Source organism: Dreissena polymorpha, chromosome 4 (genome assembly GCF_020536995.1).
Source record: "Dreissena polymorpha isolate Duluth1 chromosome 4, UMN_Dpol_1.0, whole genome shotgun sequence".
In the NCBI taxonomy this organism is placed as follows: Eukaryota; Metazoa; Mollusca; class Bivalvia; order Myida; family Dreissenidae; genus Dreissena; species Dreissena polymorpha.
Window position 1 is genome coordinate 119,217,769 of NC_068358.1, and position 21,745 is coordinate 119,239,513.

The 21,745-nt window shown below is 35.6% G+C and overlaps 1 protein-coding gene across 3 annotated transcripts in view; it reads right to left on the reverse strand.

The window, feature by feature from the left end:
* The window catches only part of LOC127876716 (ceramide phosphoethanolamine synthase-like), a 33,737-nt gene extending 11,992 nt beyond the window's left edge, over nucleotides 1-21,745 (reverse strand). For all 3 annotated transcript variants that reach the window (XR_008048045.1, XR_008048046.1, XM_052422129.1), the window contains exons 1-4: nucleotides 21,629-21,745; nucleotides 7,891-9,306; nucleotides 4,386-4,508; nucleotides 223-303 (exon numbers count right to left, since the gene is read on the reverse strand). Coding sequence is in view for 1 of the 3 variants with exons in the window: in XM_052422129.1 (XP_052278089.1) it covers nucleotides 223-303; nucleotides 4,386-4,508; nucleotides 7,891-8,751 (1,065 nt within the window). In the remaining 2 variants the exon portion in view is untranslated. The remainder of the gene's footprint in view (nucleotides 1-222; nucleotides 304-4,385; nucleotides 4,509-7,890; nucleotides 9,307-21,628) is intronic.

The following is a 21,745-nucleotide window of genomic DNA, read 5'->3' on the forward strand; positions in this document are numbered from 1 at the left end:
TACATTTCTGGTGCATCCAGTTATGCTAGTTCCAGTCAAATCTCTGTGCAGTTTCTTCCATTTTGGCAAAAATCAGGGGCTGGTATACATGATTTCCAATAGAAGAATATAGAGTACAGTATTTTTATTTAACAATGTGTCAAAATGGTAATTGATGTACTAGTTTAAAATATTGCGTATTTGTACAGCAAAGGTTAGTGCTATATTTATATCATGCCATACCTGACTTATATGGATATAGCTGAGGAGATTGACAAAGAAGATGATGATGTAACCTAGATACTGGAAGAATGTAAAGAATTCCTGCAAAACACAAACAATAAAATTTAGATACAAAATGTGGGTCAGAGTATTGAGATTTCGCTTTAAAATTATTTTTACTACCTACTTGATATTGATAAGAATAAACAATATATCCTGTATACATTCACAAGTTTATTGGACAACAACTCAATACCATATTATATACATGTAACATTTCAGTATGTTTCCTTCAATGCAGATACATTGTCATATAAGCATATTTAAGTCAATAGAAATATAGGTGAACAGTATACATGTACAGGGTGCAGAATCAACAGGTTTTCCCCGAGTTTTACACGGGCTGGACAGAATGTAAACACAGGATTAAGATCTTCATTTTTGGAAGTTATTGAAATTCATTTGCAAATCTCTTTAGTGCATAAAAGACCGCGTTTCTTGCCATCTTCGTCGATATCTTAAGATTAAAGAATAAATCATTTATTAAGTCTGAAAACGGTTCCAAACTTTCATGATGCGTGCTGCATAATCATGAAAATGAATACTGTAAAAATGGATTTTTTGGCAAACAACACAGGCTTATCAAATAAAATTATTCTGATGTATTTCACATTGCCAAACCAAGGGCTTACTCATTCAACTAATTAGCCAATGCTACAAACTGATGAATCTGGCTTTAGAAATTTCTATTTTGTGACAACTTTTCATGATGAATATCCAGAAAAACAAGCAAATTCGTTGAATTGATATCCCCTGCCAGTATGCTTCTGGACACAAAAGTGTTACTAGTATATTTGACACTCAGCTAAAAAAGCATTTTTTTAAGATACAAAGGGCCATAACTCCGTTATTAACAGATGGTGTACAATAGAGCTGCAACGGGTACCCGAAATATCCGATGATATCGGATCCTACTTCAGATTCGCAGGTACGGATCCACCCCTGGAAAGTTCAGTTCCGAATATTTATTGTTATAGTTGTATGTAACCTAGCGCTGTTTTTACGAGTATTGTTTTTATACAGACTGGTTTCATTTAAACGAAAAAAAAAAGAAACAAATAATAGTCGATATTTATTGACGTGTGACAGTCAAATAGCAGATCAATCGAGATCCTTCTGCTTTTATTGTATAAGAGTGTCATTAGCGACAAAGAAAAACTAATTCGAAATCATGGAGGATTTACACATTACAAATGCAATTCATAATGGCAATAAGTAAGTTTTCAATCCTTATTGTCTTTCTGAGTTGTATTAAAAACAACGGCAGTGGATCCAGTGTGTCTTGAATGTTATTCAGGTAAATTTTGCATAATTTCGAGATCTGTCCAATAGTTGCAATAACTCAACTCTACGCTTTATAGCTACAGTGATTTCCAGTCGTTACACCCCCTGGACGTTACACCCCTAGTCATTACACCCTCTAAGCCTGGACATTACACCCACCAAGATGTAAACATAATTATTGTATTTATCATTATTTTATTTTGTTTTCAAAGTTTTTTCTGTCGTTATTATTTATGATTTAGATGCATATTATTACATTATGGTGAAATAAAAATAAATGTATATGAATTAAGATTGTGTTTTGTTTATTCTAAATATTTATTTAATTTATCTTTATTTTTATTTCTGTCTGTATATTCTTGAAAAAAAAAGTATTTATTATTTAGATGCATATTGTTACAGTCATTCTGGTGAAATAAAAATTAATGTTTTAAATGATGGCTGCTCAATTAAATAATTTGAGCAACCATTAATCTCATCAGTGTCATCTTACATGACAAATCCAATTAGTGGTTCATAAGTTGATTACACCTTTCTAATCTAATCAATATCTTGGTGGGTGTAATGTCCAGGCTTAGAGGGTGTAATGACCAGGGGTGTAACGTCCAGGGGGTGTAATGACTGGACACCGTTACAGTTATCAGCGAGAAAAGTGTGTTGAAACATTGTCGTGTTTTTATAGGGTGCATGCAAAGGATAACATCTGTAGGCAGGGTTTTTTTTTACTAAAAAAGTGACGCCGATATTTGGCGTCTTCCCCTACCAGAATTTTTCCCCTAAACTACCATTTCCCCTCCAAAAATATAATTTTTCACCAAAATATAATACTTTACCCTCAAAGAAATGTTTTCTATCTTTTGGGAAGTCGACACTTATCCAATTTGTACCATGTACAACCATTTGAACAACGATCTCGCTCTCTCTCTCTCTCTCCCGACGAACACTCAAATCTGGGAATCCCAGTGATTCTATATATAGCTCTTAAATTACGTCATGGAAACCGGGCAACTAATCGTATTAATCATGTGACTATTTTACTGGATTCCGGTCTTACGCGAGAAAGGTGTTTCGTCAATTAATTACCGGAAACCAGTCGAATTTTCATCCGGGTTATGTGAAAGCCAAGATATAAACGTTAAAACAGAAAAAAGTCTCACAATTGGCGTTCATACACGAACAAAATAAAAATTCGGACTCGGAAAATATTAATTGCGTTGACGCATTTTTAAAGAATGAATCATCAAAAACCGTTACAACCCACAGCAGGAGTCGGAGGTACATGTAATCAAAATCGATTAAAACTGTCGGATTATTGTGAAAGTGAAAGTAGACAATCGGCAGCTGCCGCACCTTTCCCTTCCAATACTGTAGCAGATCTTGATCCTCAACCCATTCATCATGAAATTGAAATCACAATATTGACATCGTTCCCCGGCCCCAGTTGAAAATATTTCCCATTATTAGATCTACCCCTGCAACTTTATTTAGGACTTTGACTTTAATATCATACTTGTTCATGTGTTTAAAACAAAAAGGTCAGAGACATTCCTATTTTTCTAAAAAAAACCCTGAAGTCTGTAGGCGAGTTATAGACATTGAAATGAACAGTTTTTTTTTTTTCCCAAATGTGTCTCTTTCGAGCTCGCTTTTCCCCTTTTACCCAGCGTCTTCCCTTTTTTCTAAAAAAAACCCCTGGTAGGTTGCCATTCAGGTAAATTTAACATGTTTATGAAGTTTATTCATTATTTTCCTCAATTTGTCTCTAACGACGTCTGTTTAGTGAAGCGCACGGATTCGCTGCGCTGAACTGCACCCATGTTTATGAAGGGGTGCATATGGACTCCCAGAGCCGCCATAGCAAAAATTATCAAAGGCTCTGGGAGTCCGTTTATATGGACTACCTGTCCAATTGAGTTCCTGCATCATGTAAATTGTAATGTCTTGAAAGCATCATCTACTAAGTTTAAATGCTATCTTGTGATGCAAGGAACCTCAGTGCCAGTGAGAGAATCTTCTGCACGGCAGGAGATCTCGCCAATGCTCATAGAGCTTGCCTGGACCCGGACAATGTTGAAATGCTAATTTTTGTGAAAACAAACATCAAACTGTATGAACAGTGAAAAGCATATGTTAACAAACAATTAAGTGAATAATTGTTAAGGTTTCATTTTATTTTGACATTGCTACAATGTTAAATGAGAACTTTGTTATGTTTTTTTTTTGTAAATAAATGTTTAATGTTTTTTAGTCGAATTATACTTCTCAAACCATTGATTTCTTTAATTTAGACAGAAACTTCTAATTTTCTCTTATATGAGGGATCCGGATCCGAAAAACTGTAAGAAACCTTATTTGGATTTGGATCCGAACAAATTTTTTGGATTGGTTGCAGCCCTAGTTTACAATGCCATTTGGCATGCATCATCCTCTTATCCATATATATACTCATACCAAGGTTCAATGTAATCCAAAGCACTTCCAAGATATGGCTCTGGACACAAAAGTGCCAGACAGACCGAAAGACGGACAACACTAAAACAATATCCCTCCACCTATGGCGAGGGATAATAACCAAAGAAAGAAGAATTGTGACTAAGCAAGTCTAATTGGGCTTCCGAAAAGTCTGACCTAAAGAAAGACCTTGCATATTAGTCATTACAAATGGGAAATTGGCCAAGCAAGCACAAATATATGGGTCGTGCTCTGTGAAAAAGGGGTTTGATGCATGTGTGTAAGGTGTCATCCCAGATTAGCCGGTGCAGTCCGTTGACAAGTAACATAATATAGCTTGCAGTGAACATCAACATAGTATGTTTTTAAACAAACACAAAGGGCATTACCCAAATGCGGTCTATGAAGACTGCAATGCAGACCATGTGGATGATACATTGACCCTCCCAGATACGCCACAGGTAGATGATAAGCCACAGGCTTCCTGAGTGCAAGGCATCCGTCTGTATGGACTGGAAAAATAGCGGTAATAGTACTTAGCATGAAATATCACAAGTCAGGGAAATATCATTGTATATATCAAAGTAGAAATATTGAAAACATCACACGTAAAGCTAGTGTTATCTTATAAATATTTATTTATTAATTTCAGTGAAATAAATGCACATTGGATTTCCGTCTTCCCCAAACTAAAAATACTTTACAATATAATTTCTTGAAACGGATAAAGGCAAACATAATTTGATTTAAAATGTAAGTGGATCTGCGTTAAATGAGATTTATACAATATTCAGCTGTATTATGTTTGTCATGATCTGCACTTTCTTGCAAAAAGCATAGAACTGAAATAGAGATAAAATTTACAGTGTTGAACTCTCGGAGTGAATTTATTCCTGTAAACGAGAATATCAATAACGAAAATTAAGCGTAAAACTAGTACTCTGTTTAAATTATTCAACACTTAATGGCTTTAGATATTATAACAAATTATTAATCAATACAAATTTGCTGTAAGCTATCAAGACAAAAATGTAGTTTTTCAGATTGTACATTGTATAAGCTGAGATATTTCAATCAACACAGCTAGACAGACATTAAACAATTATCTCAGGAATCACAATCTGTTTTATAATGACACCATACATTGACTTTTCTGCATTGATTTTAACATCAGGGATGTCATCAGGTGATAAATTGAATATAATTATAAACTACATTACTGGGGCTTTAATACAAATTAGCTTCATCTCTCATTAATACAGACAACAATTTTCTGACTGAATTATGACCTTTAAAAACTTATATGAATAGGAAAATATACTTTCATGCCAGATAGCAATCTGTCTTAGAAGTTTGATACCTAATTACATATATTTTTTGCTGTTACATTAAAACATTTCTCACTGAGGAGTGAGGTAGATCAGGTTTCCATTTCTAGCATCCAATCACAAAATCTGATGTTACCATCAGCCTGGTTTTTAATTTCATAAAAAAAGAACCTTTTCTTAAAAATGTACTAAGCTTTTTTACTCTTTCAGAACACATTTCCCACCTACATGTACTGGGTTAAGCAATCAAATATTATATGACTTAACCTTAACAATTATATTGTACAAATTGATTTTTAGTCTGTTCAAAAGCATTTATAGATACATTTGCCATGAATGAATCAGAGAATATTATTCTAGTAGCAATATAATATTGATTAAATTTTGACTACTAGTAATTTTCTGGCACCTGCAAAAAGTGTCATAGTAACAACATTTTGTACTTCCTAAATAAATAAAACACTGTTGTTCACAAGTAGGATTATTCCTTGACCTTATTTTCAAGGAATACTTAAGGGAATACTCAGTGTTCAGTCTGGACAGTTCCTAAATGGGTATCTCCCCCAAAAACAAACAAGAGGGCCTAAAAGGCCCAAAGTCGCTCACCGGAGATAAAAATGTACTGACCTGTTCTTTGCAGCCCAAGATATAATTAGAACAAATGTTCTGACAAAGGTTCATGAAGAGAGAACAATTAATGTAACTTTTAGTGGGCTAACAAGGTTCACTATAGTCATATAAGGATATATTACCCAATCCCTGGCGGCCACATTTTTATAACAGACTGGAACCATTTTTGAACACAACCATCATATCCTTAAAACAAATATTCTGATCAAGTTTCATTAAGATTGGACAATTAATGTGACTTTAAGAGAGTTAACAAGGTTTTACTAAAGCCTTATAATGAAAAATGTCACGTCCTCTGGCAGCAATGTTTTCTAATCAACCAGAACCATTTTCGAACTAGTCCAAGACATAATTCGGACAAATCTTCTGGAGATAGTGGGTCATTTGGGATCCAGCGCCCTCACACTACTTTGGGGGAAGGGGTCCGCAGCCCTTAGGAGGGGGAATTTCCGCGGCGTTTCCATTTTTGGGGGATTTTTTTTACTTACTCTCTCATTATTACATTTGTACATGTTTGCACTATATTCATTGCATTTTTCATAATTGAGTATGTTTGCAAAGATTAAATTGAAATAGAGTTGAGATATAATAATCATGAGACACATCTTTCTATTAAAAAAAAAAGGGGAAAAAAAAAATACTTTTCAGGTGGGGGACTGCCAGGATCATACAAGATTAATGCCGCTTCTCACTTTGTCCAGTGCGTTTATTTTAGAGTGGCAATGTGGTATGTGAACGTTACATGGCCATATTTGTTGGTGTAAATGCCATAGCTAGGATACTCTGCAAACTTCTATGAAACTCGCAATTAAAATTAATTGACAGATTATTTCAAGAATTGTGTTATTTTTGTAGCTACAACAACATGCATTAATTTTTAAAGTTATTGATTATTTAAAAAAAAGAGGAGTTTGAGTGAAAAACAATCTCTCAAACATCATAAGACAGCATTTAGGAATGAACATTTTTGCATGATTTCCCAAAAGTTTGCAGATTTGTGTTTTCAATTCTGATATGAAATTTATATCTGCTTTCTGATTGTTATCATGAAATATAGCCCAACAATCCTAGCAAATCACCAACATTTACAGCAATAAGGATTGTTATCAACCAGAACATTTTGTGGCTCTTGCTTTTGAAAGGGCAATGTGGAGCATCAAAACCGCCCTGCTGTGTAGACCCAAAAAGACGGCCTGGGTAAAACACTAGCATGACAATATTTGAGTCAATGCATAAAGTCACATGAAGTACTTTTAAAACAAGTTAAATGTTCCAACAAGTATGTCACCAGATAAAAGGACAAATGGGCAGACAAAATGAACAGACTGTTATCATTTGATGCACTTAAATCACAAAGTGGTGGATAACATAAACACCAAAACAAATATTTAGTTTTAAATAGCTTAAAACTACTCTTATAACTACAAAAAATAATCATGTCACTACAAAACAAAGATAGGGGACAATTGTAGCTAAAGAGGACAATATGTTTGGAATAATATCATGATTCAGGGAATTAAATATCAAATTTCTTTGATTTGGCATAAAAGTTAATATACATGAAAATCTATCATTTTGAGAGACAAAAAAACACTACGTAAAATTGTTTTGTAAAAAGCATCAACACTTATTTGCACTTTAATTTTTAATTGCTTTCAACTGGTTTTTAATCAAACACTTGGTTTAGGTCCATACAATTCAACAGCAACAATCAAGAGTTAATGGACCCGCTGTTTTCCGTTCATTGTTCATTGACAAATTGTTATAACTCTCATTTACAAAAATCAAAGACCCAATTTAACATTATTTGCATTTATATTACAGACAAAAAATGTATGCAAATAAGCAATGTTTTTCCGAATTAAACCAGTTAAAATTGTTAATTTAAGCAAGCCTCAATTTGTACAAAATCTTAAAATACAATGATGAAATGTACCTCAAGAACTGGATCCTGCAAGTCAGTCTGGAAGATGGCAGTGTACTTCTCCACCACTTTGTCCCAGGTGCCACTTGCAACAAAAACACACATACCCACACACAGTACTTTGTAAAATATAAACTTCTTGGTGTAGCCATGGGTTGGTCTGTCAGAAGACCCAAATATATTCAGAAAACTAAAGTTTAAATTCCTGTTTGGTGAATTGACTGACACTTGACCACTAGAATTTACTTCTTGGGGCTTTGTGAGAGGCAAAGGGGTGTATGCCTGTTTCCCATTGGCCAGTGGAAGACTTTTAAATAGGTAAAACAGTGTCCCAAACATGAGGACAACACCTCCTATGATGTCACTGTAGATGTCAACGTAGTAGCCCAGCGTGTTGTGGTTCGATTGGTAGTTGCCACGCTGATTTGTATGACTCCTGTATACAACTCCGTCTAAATCGTCCAACCACGAGCGGAACTGGTACAGAATGACACCAAACCGCCGCTTTCCCAAGCTTTCAGAGGCAACCATTTTGGCGGATATGAAGCTCGTCGCGAGATGGGTTAAACTGATCATATTTGGAGTGATAAAGTAGAACACTTTACTAAAGCTTGTAATTTCGTCGAAATACTCCGCTGAAGGTCCAATGATGTAATGATTGAACGGGTCGGTCATGATCAACTTCACTGACAGGGGCTTGAACGGGGACCAGTGACCAGGCACCCTCGGGTCCTGGTGAACAAGCGAGGTCTGCTGCAGGGTGAAGTACAAGTGTGTATCCATGGCAACAAAGAAGGCAAGGATAATGGCAGAACACAGTATTGCAATAAACTTTCCATTGCATGATATATTCATGGCAAAATGTGAGATCATTTTCGTGACGAAGAAAAATATGGAATACAGAGGTTTCAGTCCAGGCTTTTTATGCTATTGCTGAATCAATGATTCATTCACTCAATACAACACACTATGTCTAATGCAAAAGTCAATAATCCCAATGAATAAGAGAAGTTTCCAGTGTAGACAATTACAAACACAGAAATCATAGTTCTTTTTGTACACCAATGTCAAAATTTGAACACCACAACAATGTCTTTATGCTAAGAAGAAAAACATCTATTTTTAAAAGTTAATCTGGAGAAAAACACTAAGATACCTAAACTGTTAATGACACTATGATATATTTTCACAAGAACTGTTCATGCCTTTTTTCATTTTTTTTAAATAGTAAAACATAGCTTGCATTGGAAAAATGTTCTGTCACAGCCATTAAAAGTTCTTTCACAGTTGTACATGTACACCTTGTAATGTATCACATACAGTTGATCACAATCCAATACTGACTGATAAATATTGCACTAACTAGGCTGCCTCTGGTTTACTTAGTTCCCCAAGAATGCCGGCTACATTTCAATGTCTAGTTGCCCTCTGAAAAACAAAAAGATATTCCAATCAGCATATATTTTGTGTATTGACGTAAGTGATTACGATTACAGCAAGTGTAACTGTGCTGATAAATAAGTCCAAAATCATTTTAATCTTAGCCAAGTGACAATATGTTAAAGGGGCCTTTTCACGTTTGGGTAAATTGACAATATTGAAAAAAGTTGTTTCAGATTAGCAAATTTTTGTTTTAGTTATAATATTTATTTGTAATACTGAACATTTACCATGCTCTAAAATAGCCATTATATGCATCTTTTCGACGATTTAAAAAAACGAAAATTATAAAGCGTTGCAACTGAAACGAATTAATAATCTGGAGAGTTCTGCTGCTGTTGTTATATTTTGGGAAACTAAGAGGATTGCTTATATAAAGTATAAAATACATGTAAGATTGTGTCCGGAAGGATGGTCGAATGGTCTAAGTGGTAGACTTTTTACTCCAGGGGTCAGTGGTTCGAGTCCTGCTGAGGGTTACGTTTTTTTTCCTTTTTTAATTTTATTCTCGACTTTTTACTGGAGCTTTTTATATCCAATGTTTACATTTAACAATATAAAGCATTTAATGACAAACTTCAAAACATGCCAAAATCTGTGAAAAGGCCCCTTTAAGGTAATTGTATTGTTTCTAAAAATCAATTTAACCAGAAATACTGTCCTTGTGGGTTACATTTAAAATAATCAACTTAAAATAATTAATAGAAAAACCTAAGTTTCAGGTTCTCACTTTACAAAGCTAAAAGAAGTTTGAAAGGGCATTAAAAGCTAAAAATATATATATATATATTTGTTCTGAACCTTTTTTTCCAACTTGCTCTATGAAATTATTATTTGCTGCAAATTTTGGAACACAATACATGTATGTCAACTAACAAGACTTATTGAAGCAGATGTAACAAGAAATATCTTCAAAAAAGATAAACGGCGTTGATAGTTCAATGAATGAGATCAATGATAGCGAATGTCTTTTTCTGTGCAGTTCTTAGCTGCATCACACGCAGTAAGGGATGTTACGCGGAGTTTTCGCGGCTTATTTTACATTATTACATATTGCTGGTCATAAACCTTTAGATACAAAACAGAAAACCAAAAGAAGAATGGAAGTTAAACTAAAACATATGAGTCAACCGGCATTACGCGAAGTATCCGTATTTATAGGCGCGTTCTTCGAACAAACCTGTTTTAGTGGTTTGTTGGACAATGCTATATGATTCGATTATTAACAGTTTCGAGAATCATCGCGCTCATGCTTAATACAATAGTCAATATGGTGGAATAATTATTGTTAAATTAATCTAAAATAATATTTATCATTGTATTGTTGAAAACACATTAATAATCTATTATTGACATATCTTAATTATATTGCTGAATATCTTCATTTAACATATTTCTATTCTAAAGAAAATTCCAGGTCACCTAGTTCACGGATAGAGTCTTTATTATATAACGATTATTTTACTGGCTGCGAACTCCGGTGATGAACTGTATATAAGCTCTGACTTTCACACACTGGCTGCGAATTGACCCGAAACCTCGCGGGTTGAAATGCAATGCATTAAAGTGAGGCCTCGCTTCCACTGCTCTTTATACTTTTACATGTTAACATGTTGACATGAATATAGAAGTACTAAATATGAGAACATAGCCTTTAGTATAAATGCTTTTGCGCTGGTAATTCTCTGAAAATAAAAGGTGCACGCACAAACTGTATTTATGTCGAGAATTGATTGTAAAACTGTTCTATCTATTGAGCCTTTTCATTAGAGATAAAATTGTTTCATGCAGTATCACAGTGTTACAAAGACGCGGATATGTTTCCAATGTTTTGGTGTTATACTCAAATCAGCCAATGGAATAAATGAAGTGTATTCATTCGTACCTAGCCGCGGGAAATTTTATTTGAATATTATTGGACACTTACAAAGGTCAGGTCAGGTGAAAAGCTGGCTTAATACAGCACGCCGAAAAAGGTCACAAACACATTCACAGTAAATAAGTACAACTGTACATGTACCACCAACATATAGAGTGTACATATCCTAATGACATTTTTTGTTCAAGTGCTTTTCACCAAAATAGGCAATTTGAGGCAGTGGATGTTTGTCTATGTGTGAGGTAGAATACATTCTCTGTGATATATGTTATGGCAGGAGGATCATATACTATTAGTTGCTCTTTACTCTTTGTTGTGATTGGATATGTTTATACATTTGTAGCTCTTGAAAATGTATCACTGAGTCATTCCTATTAATCAATTATGGCGACAATCATGCAGCACCTAAAATGTGTAAAATGAAATAAACAGATAAATTTGTGATTGCCCCCATTTTATTTTATATAATCCTATATTTTTTTTACAAAATATACTATATATTTTGTGTTAAACAGTTGACAGTACAAAATGACAGTATTTAATACCCTCAACGCATTTGACAAAAATATTTACACAAAATATGCATCACCTCTGATCGTATCTAAAAAAGAATACAATATTATTAATTCTATTGTGCTCACTCCAATTTATCAGGGCCATATTAACTCAGACAACTTATCAATTCATTGTGGCCTAATAACCTTTTTATTTAGGGTGTAGTACACTGCCATAATAGATGATGGCTACAAATTGACAAATCATTTGGTAAAAGTGTAACAGCAAATTTGGCAAAAGAAAATTTTGAGCAAAAGGAAGCCCAGTTGTTTGCAAAAGCCCATTTTGTTAAGGTATATGTGCTGGTCTACAAGTGCTATATTAACTTCCTACTTTATAAACTAACTCATAATAAACTGATCATCCAGTCTACATGCTGGACACAACTTACTTGTGAAAAATTAAATCTTTCTGATAAAGTTATAAAACACTGAAGCATTATATACCTAAAGTTCCATTTTCATATTATTATGTTAACATTTTTAGCTACAAGTACAAGTATGGTAAACAAATGTTTTAAAAAATAGTACAAAAGGTACATTAAATAACCACTATACATGTGGCAAAAAAACTAACAACACAGAGTCATCAACACATAATGACTGGGGTGGTATAGTAAACACATGTATACTTACCGGTACATGTTTTTTTTAATTTTGGGGGAAGGGGGTCAGGTCCCCTGAGGGGGGGAAAATTCGCGCGTAAAAGGGGAAAAGGGGGAAATTTCTATGCTTAGCTAGTAACAGTACAAAATCAAGTTTTAACACTATAATTCACCATACAGAGGGAGAAAAACAGAATTCAAACTCTTTTATTCATAAACATGTTATGTTCATGTTCAAAGTTCAACATTTCTGGGCTTTTCAGGGAATTTATCAATTATTCTGGTGACCTCCTTTTCACCATGTCTCTCCGTGTGCAGACAAAGTCTGATCAGGGACTCCAGTGTAGCTTCCCCAAGCCTGTTTCTCTGTGGCGTGCAAAGCAGGTTGAGCAAACTAAACAGTCTTTCAACACTCTGTTGACCGGACGTTTCTGGCGTTTCACTGCCAGTATTTGAAGAAGACTGACTTTTAAGTTGTACTTGTTTGAAAAGAATATCAATTTAAAACAGATTTGTCATTTTTTTTACGATAGCTTTTGTTGTTGTGCGACATGTTGGAATACGCATGGTTTGCGGTAGATGTCGTACAGTGAAAGTCGTGATAGTGAACTACGTACGGTTTGCAGTAAAGGCTAAAATAAAGTAAACACGCGGATGCAGTTCAGGAAAATTGTAGTAAATTCGTAACGAAAGACGTATTTAAATGATGTATTGATTAAAATTGAATAACACTTCTGAGAGGGGAATTTTAAAAATATTTGGGGGAAAAATATATACTCTAAAGATGGGGGAATGGGGCCGAATAACGCTGAATATTTCATAAAAAAAACCACTGGTTTATTAAATTCCAGTTTTTGTAATTATCCATCAATTGAAACCCCTGAATCATATAACCAATAAAAATTATGTAGCAGAAAGCCAACAAGCGGCACATCATATATATACCAATACTTTCTCCAGAATGTATATATTTATCCTGTATATGGAACACAATGTAAAAAAAAGCTTTATGGCCTGGCCAGATGATATCAATCATCACCCCATTGAGCTATCTGTCACCTAATACTGATAACTCTCAGTTGTTGTAATAATGGTCAATGATAAGTGACTATGTACATAAGGGCATGGGTCATTGTGTCGAAATCTGCACATTATCAATGATGTGATCAGGTTATGAACTTTTAAATATACTCTCAATTGGATGTTGCAAAACTTTATGGTGCACTGTACTTGATGTTAGTGACATTATGAATCATAACATTGATGTAGAAGATTTATGAAATAAATCAGTTAATTCATATACATTTACATGTAGGACACTTTGACATGAACATAGGGCGCAGGAATAGAATAACAAAACCGTTACAAGGAAAATTATTTGTTTCTGTACAGACTGACATAGGCGTAAACCAAGGAATATGTATCCCATCAACAAATAAGCTTTAGTATCATAAAAATTAACAAGGGCTGTTTGTAAAACACGCATGCCCCCCATATGGGCTGTCAGTTGTAGTGGCAGCCATTGTGTGAATACGTTTTTTTGGCACTGTGTCCTTTGACCTAGTGACCTGAAAATCTGGTCTGCGAGTCATGATCAATGTACCTATGAAGTGTCATGATCCTAGGCGTAAGCGTTCTTGAGTTATCATCCACAAACCATTTTTCTAAGTTGAGTCACCGTGACCATAGCCGTTGACCTAGTGACCGGAAAATCATTAGGGGTCATCTGCAAGTCATGATCAATGTACCTATGAAGTTCCATGATCCTAGGCATAAGCGTTCTTGAGTTATCATTCGGAAACCATTTTACTATTTCGGGTCATCGTGACCTTGACCTTTGACCTAGTGACCTGAAAATCAATAGGGGTAATCTGCCAGTCATGGTTAATGTACCTATGAAGTTTCATGATCCTAGGCCTAAGCGTTCTCGAGTTATCATCCAGAAACCATCTGGTGGACAGACAGACCGACATGTGCAAAACAATATTCCCCCTTCTTCTTTGAAGGGGGGCATAATAAATGAAAGCTTGTCAGAATTTTTTTTTTTAAAGGTCACAGTGACCTTGACCTTTGACCTAGTAACCCAAAAATGGGTGTGGCGTGTAGAACTCATCAAGGTGCATCTACATATGAAGTTTCAAAGTTGTAGGTGGAAGCAATTTAATTTTAGAGCCAATGTTCAAAACCTTAACAACGGACGACGAGCTGGCTATGACAATACCTCGGGTTTTGTAAATCAAACTCTTCAATTAATTTCCCAAGTTTAAAATGCTTTAAAGATTGGTCGATGCAAACTAAAGTAATTAACTGTAAACTACATAACTACTCCCCCCCTGCCTGAAGAACCCCAAAATCTTTTAAGCAGACTTTCCAACTGAAAATGGCTTTTCCAACCAGCATAAAACCAGAACAGCCTGCAAGTAACTCGCAGTTTGTTCAGGTTTTATGCTGTTTGCTGCTCATCAGTATCTAAGGGTTGGAAATGAAGTCTATAAAACTTGAATCTTGTAAGAAAGGTATTTAATTAAATTTAATTTTCTGAAGGACTTGTAATAAATGCGTTAAAAAACGTATCAAAGCAGAGACTACCCTAGGCCTTAAAAATAGGGAGAAGTGACTTCTCCTTTTTTCTGAAACAGGGAGAAGTTTGGAAAATCAGGGAGAAGTTTATGCAAACAACACCAACTTTAAGTTTTTCAAAAACAAAACATGTTCATTTCACAACTTTTATTATTTCTATCATTATACTATGTTTATTTGTAAAAAAATATTCTCATTACAATCTACTTCATCATTACACATTTAAGTCACTTAACACATTTAAGTAATTTAAGATAGGTACTGGTAGCACCTTTTCAACACATTTTTATTGTCATTATATTATCATCATCCCTATGACTGCTTTTGTAACAAAACACAATCTTAATGCATGGAACATCTAGTATATCTCAATTACATCACACAATTATAAGAGTTTCACAATACATTAACTGCCAATCTCAAAATGATTCCATATTGTCAATATTCTCACATAGTTTAACAACACAACAAATTGTCATTTGACAGCAAATTGTGTCCGATAATTACTGAAATTGTGTTGAAGAATTGCAAAAACACAATTGGTTGCCATTTTTTTGAAGTGTCAAGCACATGTGAATTGCATTCTGGGAATCTACCATGACACGTCATGTGTATTGATTTTACTAGTGGTGTGAAGCAAAAAGTAAGCGTGTTCACGCACAGTTTAAAATCAGTAACAGAGTTCTGACTTTCTTTAAGCATGCCGTCTGTCAAAAACCCTGCAATTATCTGACAGTCAATCAATTACATGTATCACATAATCATTAGACAACTTACGGCACGCGCGAAGAGGCACGAGTGTGTTGTTATAGCAACCAATATTTAGCGACTGCTTTGTCACGGTCAATAAGCGATCTGTGTGGGGGGTAAATTATGTCATCATTTGATAAGCAACAAACATTAAACTTGCTAATCACCTATGGGGCCCGCCTTAGTAAAAATTATTGGGTGGCTTGTTTTTCATTTTCTGGTCCCGCTTACTCAAAAAATCGGGCAACTTGATCTTCGCTTTTCTGGGCTCCAATTGTTTATAAGTGAATGTAAAACTAAAATTCATATTAAACAGTATTACAGAATTATATCCCTGTATAATAAACTAAATACATCTATTACTAAGTTTATTGGAAAACTTCTGCATCTATTTTTGGGAAATTTTTATCAGATTTTCGGGGAAAATGCTAGTATTTCCATTCAAAAACAGCTTGTAAGAGGCTGTACTTTTGAGCAAAATATTACTGGTATTGAACAAGTTTTAAGACGTTTTTGTTATGCCAATTGTCTTATTGCAGGTTTTTCATAAAAAAATCTGAAAAAAGGTGCTAGTTGATTTTTTGATGATTCTAAAAAATAGACTGTTTTGATTTTGTTAATTAACATTGGCAATTACATACTTTCCTAAAAACCGTTTCATTCTGCATTCATTGGGGTGCCTCTCAACTCGTCCTAAAGTCAACTTGTCTCGTGGTCAACTCGTACCCATTTTGGTCAACTCCTCCCTGTTTTTTGGTCAACTCATCCCTACCCGAGTCAACTCGTACCAGACATACAGAAATATACAGAAGTAGGTGTAGAATGGTCAGTTTATAAGTCTAAATCAAAGGGATGATGTCTAATATTTTTTCTTATTTTTTTTTCCCTTGAATTATCTAAGCATACAGTTGTCAGAATTAACGTCTTGTGCATAGGTAAGTTGTCTGTTGCGGATATGTATAAAGCAGGGAAAGCGTTGATGAAAATTTCCTTTTGTGGTCGGTGTCTTTCACAGGTTATTTGTTTTTAAGGGTGTGAAAGTGTTATTTACAGCGTACAGTAATTATTTTGCCTGGCAGTGTTCAATCAAAGTTAACTGGTATTTTTATTAATCAGTGTTACTGTGATAAACATGTTTAATTACGTGATATTACATTTGCAATACAGACTTTCTTCCAAGAACTGAAAGAAGTTCTAGAACAGTAAGTTATATTTCTTTTCGATGATTGAAGCATTTTGGCGACGCGTGAAGGTCTATAATATTGTATTTGTTATTATTTCTACATACTTTTCATAAAGGTTTGCATTATGGTGTTATGAAAACATGTATTAATAACGTCGTCTAGATATTATAACTGTTGAGCAGTTCATTTAATTGTTAAATTTTATTTTTAGGCTAAGGGACTCGCTACCGAGTATTTTTCAAATCGCGGAACCTACGCGTACATACGGACACTGCTGTACCTCACATTTCTGCCGTCGGAACACATACCCGAGGAATTCGATGCCCTTGCTGACATTGCACCTCGCCGTTTTTATGGCCTATTGGAGCATAATTATATATGCGTTCAACATGGTTCATGTCTTCAACTTGGCCTGTTCCTTGTGTCCATGGTGTAAAACTTTTATTTGTGAAAGTTGTGAAATAAAAACGCTATGTTAAACTCTATGTGTTTCTTATTTATGTTTTTGCATATATTACGCGTCTCGAGCTCATTGCCAAATGAATAGTTTGAATAAGGTAGGAGTAGTTGCAATAATTCAACTCTCAGCTTTATAACCCAATGGGTTGCTGAGAGGTGCAATGCGCTCTCTCTTGTCCATGGGTGTAAAATGTTATCAACAATGCAAGGGTTATAAGGAACACTGAAACTGCAAGAACTTATTAAAGTTTACCTGTCTAAACCACAAACTCATCCAAATGGTACCATTAAAGCAAGAAATAATTGCTTTTTATTGACTTAGTTTTTCTTTCGTACGCTGTATCCGCCATATTGGAAAATTGACCCATTATTGGTTAGGTCGCAGTACACCAATATTTTGCACGTCTGGTTATGTGATGGAGCCTATTAAAGTCCCTATTAAAGTCCTATGTTAGCGTAACCGATTGCCGAAATCGCCATTGGGGATAACAATTCCTGGCTGGCGATTAAAAATAAAAGACCGGTTAAGAAGTGAGTTTCCGATTCCGGGAAAAATTGATGCTTCAAACGAAAAAGGAAAGTCGAACAACAGAAATTAACAGAATTCTTTAGACAAAAAGCGGACAGAATAATGTAAGCTCAGGAAATAATAATAAAGGTACAAAGCGTTGTGTGTTCTAGGTTCTTCCTTTTACTTCAGATTCAAATATAAACATGACGTATATAAACAACAACAAATATGGCGTGACGTCAGGGACGTAATACACATAAGCGCGGCGCGGCTAATAACGTTACGTTACATTCACAACATTCTGGGGGCCGCGAAAAGTGACAATTATTAACAATCAGAGGAGAATATGTATCATTACTTATGAAATCCTGAATCATTCTTGACAATCGTAAGATTGCAGAAACACTAATTTGATCACGAGTATACACATTAATTTGAAATTAATATCAAATGTCTATCACTCAGTTTATGAATAACAATTTCTTAACTGTCTCCCGTATTTCAATTACATGTACACTCAGCTGTCTATTTCAGTATTTCAATCACAATTGCGCGTTTAACTTTTAATACTTAAATAGTTTCTATTCAATATCATTGACTGTCTCTAATGGTTAGAGTTTGCACGTTGTACGTTTTGGGAATAAATCGCCGCTCTGTTCCATTTCTGCAAAGTTCTTCTAGTACGACTTGGTAGTTGAATAGCTTCTTAAGGTGATTGGAAGCAGCAATATATGTCGTAGCATTGTCTAATACCATCACCGTGGGCAACGACTTTCGGCTGGCAAATCTCCGGAACGCTTGAAGGAACGAGTGGGTTGATAGGTCAGGTGGGGGTGGGGTAGGCGGAGGTTCGTCTGACATGTAAGAGCAGGACTGAAAGCCAGGGCTAATTGTCGCGTCGTACACATTACCAACTGGCTGACTTCCGGACGACGTCTGCCTTTGAGCACGTGGATGCTGTGGGCTGTTGTCGGTGAAGTTATCTGCACAACCGGGAGAAAATGGAGTAGGTTTTTTAAAATAACTTTGAGGGTGACCTGAATAAGGAAATTGACGATTAGAACCTAACGATGTTTGCCTTTGATACGGAGACTCAGTCCTATTTCCGTTCGTATATTGCACATGCGACATTGGCTGACTGTAATTACCACCATCGTTATAATCTCCTCTTTGGTTGTAGCTGTTGTCATTTCGTATATCAATTTGAGTTGGTGGATTCAACTGTAACTGAATACCAGATTTCGACATATAAGGGTACTTATTATGTTGTGATTGTTGCCCAGACATTGGCGGAGTTTGTTCCAACTGACGCATGTCATATGCACTACTTTCTTGGCCGTTATTATATCCACTAGATACATTATTAAGTGCTTGGTACCCAGTTCCGATACGATAATCTGGAAGTGTAGAGTATTTATCACGTTTCTCCAGAGGGGTCGAAAACTGACCGGACCCGATGGGCGTGGGTGACAGAGAGGCGCTTTTTCCGGGACCTTTCTTGATTGTGAGTTGCAGGATGTTTGTGGCCCCGCAGACCACCTCCTGGGCCTCGTTGTGGCTGATGTTCGTGGCGTTCACGTTTCCTATCTTCAGTACAACATCGCCGGGAGCCAGGCTGTAAGAGTTCGCCGCCACACTTACTGGCGTCACAGTTCTGTCGGGAAAGAAAGAAGAAGCGTCTGGGTTCAAACCATTGCTGTTGCGCTGCTTATTACTTAAATTTCTCTGGTCATCTCGTGGTAGATCGGTAGCATGCGGGGCTACTCTCTTCTCCTGTTGATCTCGGAAAGCTTGTAAACGACACAGCTGGATATCCAGTTCCGCTGAATACGTGTCTGTTTGAAATATTTCTTCCTCCAATCCCTCTATCTCCGTCTGTGAAAGTATTTTCTCATTCAGTGTCTCTAGAATCGTGACTTTCGCTTCAATAGCGTTGAGAATAGCGTGAAAATCGGTCAATGAATCGTTCTCCTTAGATTGTTCGATTTTCTCCAAATATTTCTCAATGAAACGGCGGTGACCCTCTCTCTGTATCTGTATTCTCTGTAGATTCATTTTTTTTGTAACGGCACCAATATCGCGATCGTGTGGGATAATAGAGGTACAAAGCGTTGTGTGTTCTAGGTTCTTCCTTTTACTTCAGATTCAAATATAAACATGACGTATATAAACAACAACAAATATGGCGTGACGTCAGGGACGTAATACACATAAGCGCGGCGCGGCTAATAACGTTACGTTACATTCACAACAGGAAATGACCAAATGTTAGGTTCACGATCGGAGGATGTCTCAAATAGTGCAGAAGCGAATGCAGAATCGGAAACGTCTTATCTTACCAGTGTATATAAACAGTTAAAAACGGTTTCAAAGTTGTACAGTTAACTATATTTTGGAATTTATTTCTTCAATTTTTAAGAACTTACAAGTTCAGGATAGTTTTAATATGAACATACCTTGAGCATATTCTTAGTTTATACAATGTTTGTTCTTAAAAGAGATTTGTGTGGGTTTAATAAATCTTTTCTCTGTGTTCCCCTTTTTTAAATGTAAGAGGGGATCTAGATGCAACCCTGCATATCTCCAAGGAGCGACATTGCATGCTAGCCCAAGTCAGTTATGAAATCATACCTGTCAAGTCTCACGGTTTCGCCGGGAGTCTCACAGTTTTTGGCATGCAATGATGGTCTCACGCTGACTTAGTTATAATTTCTCACGCATTTCTTCAAAAATGAAAAAAGTTATGTTTGGATTTCATAAAATGTCGTATAATTACTACCGAGACGGGCGGGATGTTTTAGTGGTTTCTAACCTAAATGCCACATGTACCGAAAAGTGTTTAACGGTGTTGATGTATCATTATCACTACGCCAACGGTGTCTATGTAAACAAAAAAAATTGGCTGCAAAATGTCAACAAGTGGCTCACCAGCGAAGAAAAAAACTTCAAGCTAAAAAGGGCTAATTTCAGAAAGAGTCTTAATTTTGCTCAGGAAATAGCCCTAAATACCACAGACGATCTAGGATCCAAATATTTTCCGAGGGGGCGTGCCCCCGGACCCCCCTAGATTAGGCTTCTAAGTTTTTTTCCTTAGCACCAACCTAGAAGTCAATAACGATGTGGTATTCAATACAGAAAACACTGTTTCAAATTTAAACATAAACATGTCAGCGAGAAAAGTTTGTTGAAACATCGTCATGTTTTTATAGGGTGCATGCAAAGGATAACATCCGTAGGTTGCCATTCATATATTTATTTATGTTTATGAAGTTTATTCATTATTTACCTCAATTTGTCTCGAACATGGTCTGTTTAGTGAATCGCACGGATTCCGTGCTCTGAAATGCACCCCCCACCAGAGCTGCTATAGCATAAATTATCAATGGCTCTGGGAGTCCGTTTATATGGACTAAAGGTACGAGTTGACCATGGGAGGAGTTAGCTTGGGGACGAGTTGACTGTAAACCATTCATTGAGTCACTGCAATCACTCTGCATCACATGTAGAGCATATAATATATCAAGGATCCATCTTTCGTTGAATCAAAGTTACTGTATCAAGTTATAATAATGAAGATTGTCACTGCAATTTGTAATTTTTCGACTTAAGCCTTACGGCTACATAGTCAATATAAATTGCCGCCTTAGAGTCTTTTGATGATTTTTGCTTTGGCAGACTCTTGACTCAGATTTATTCTGAACGCGAATTATTTCAGCTAACGGCTACAATGCATGATTTTGTGTTACTTTTAATGTAAAAGTTTATTGGTTAAGTAAGGAAATAAATACCTCTATGCTGTTGACGAAACCATGTCCAAAACAGTGACTCACTGAGCACGAAAAGTTCCGAAACAATGATGATTTTTTTGGGAAACACTCTTTTCCATTTTCCTGATTCCATTGGCT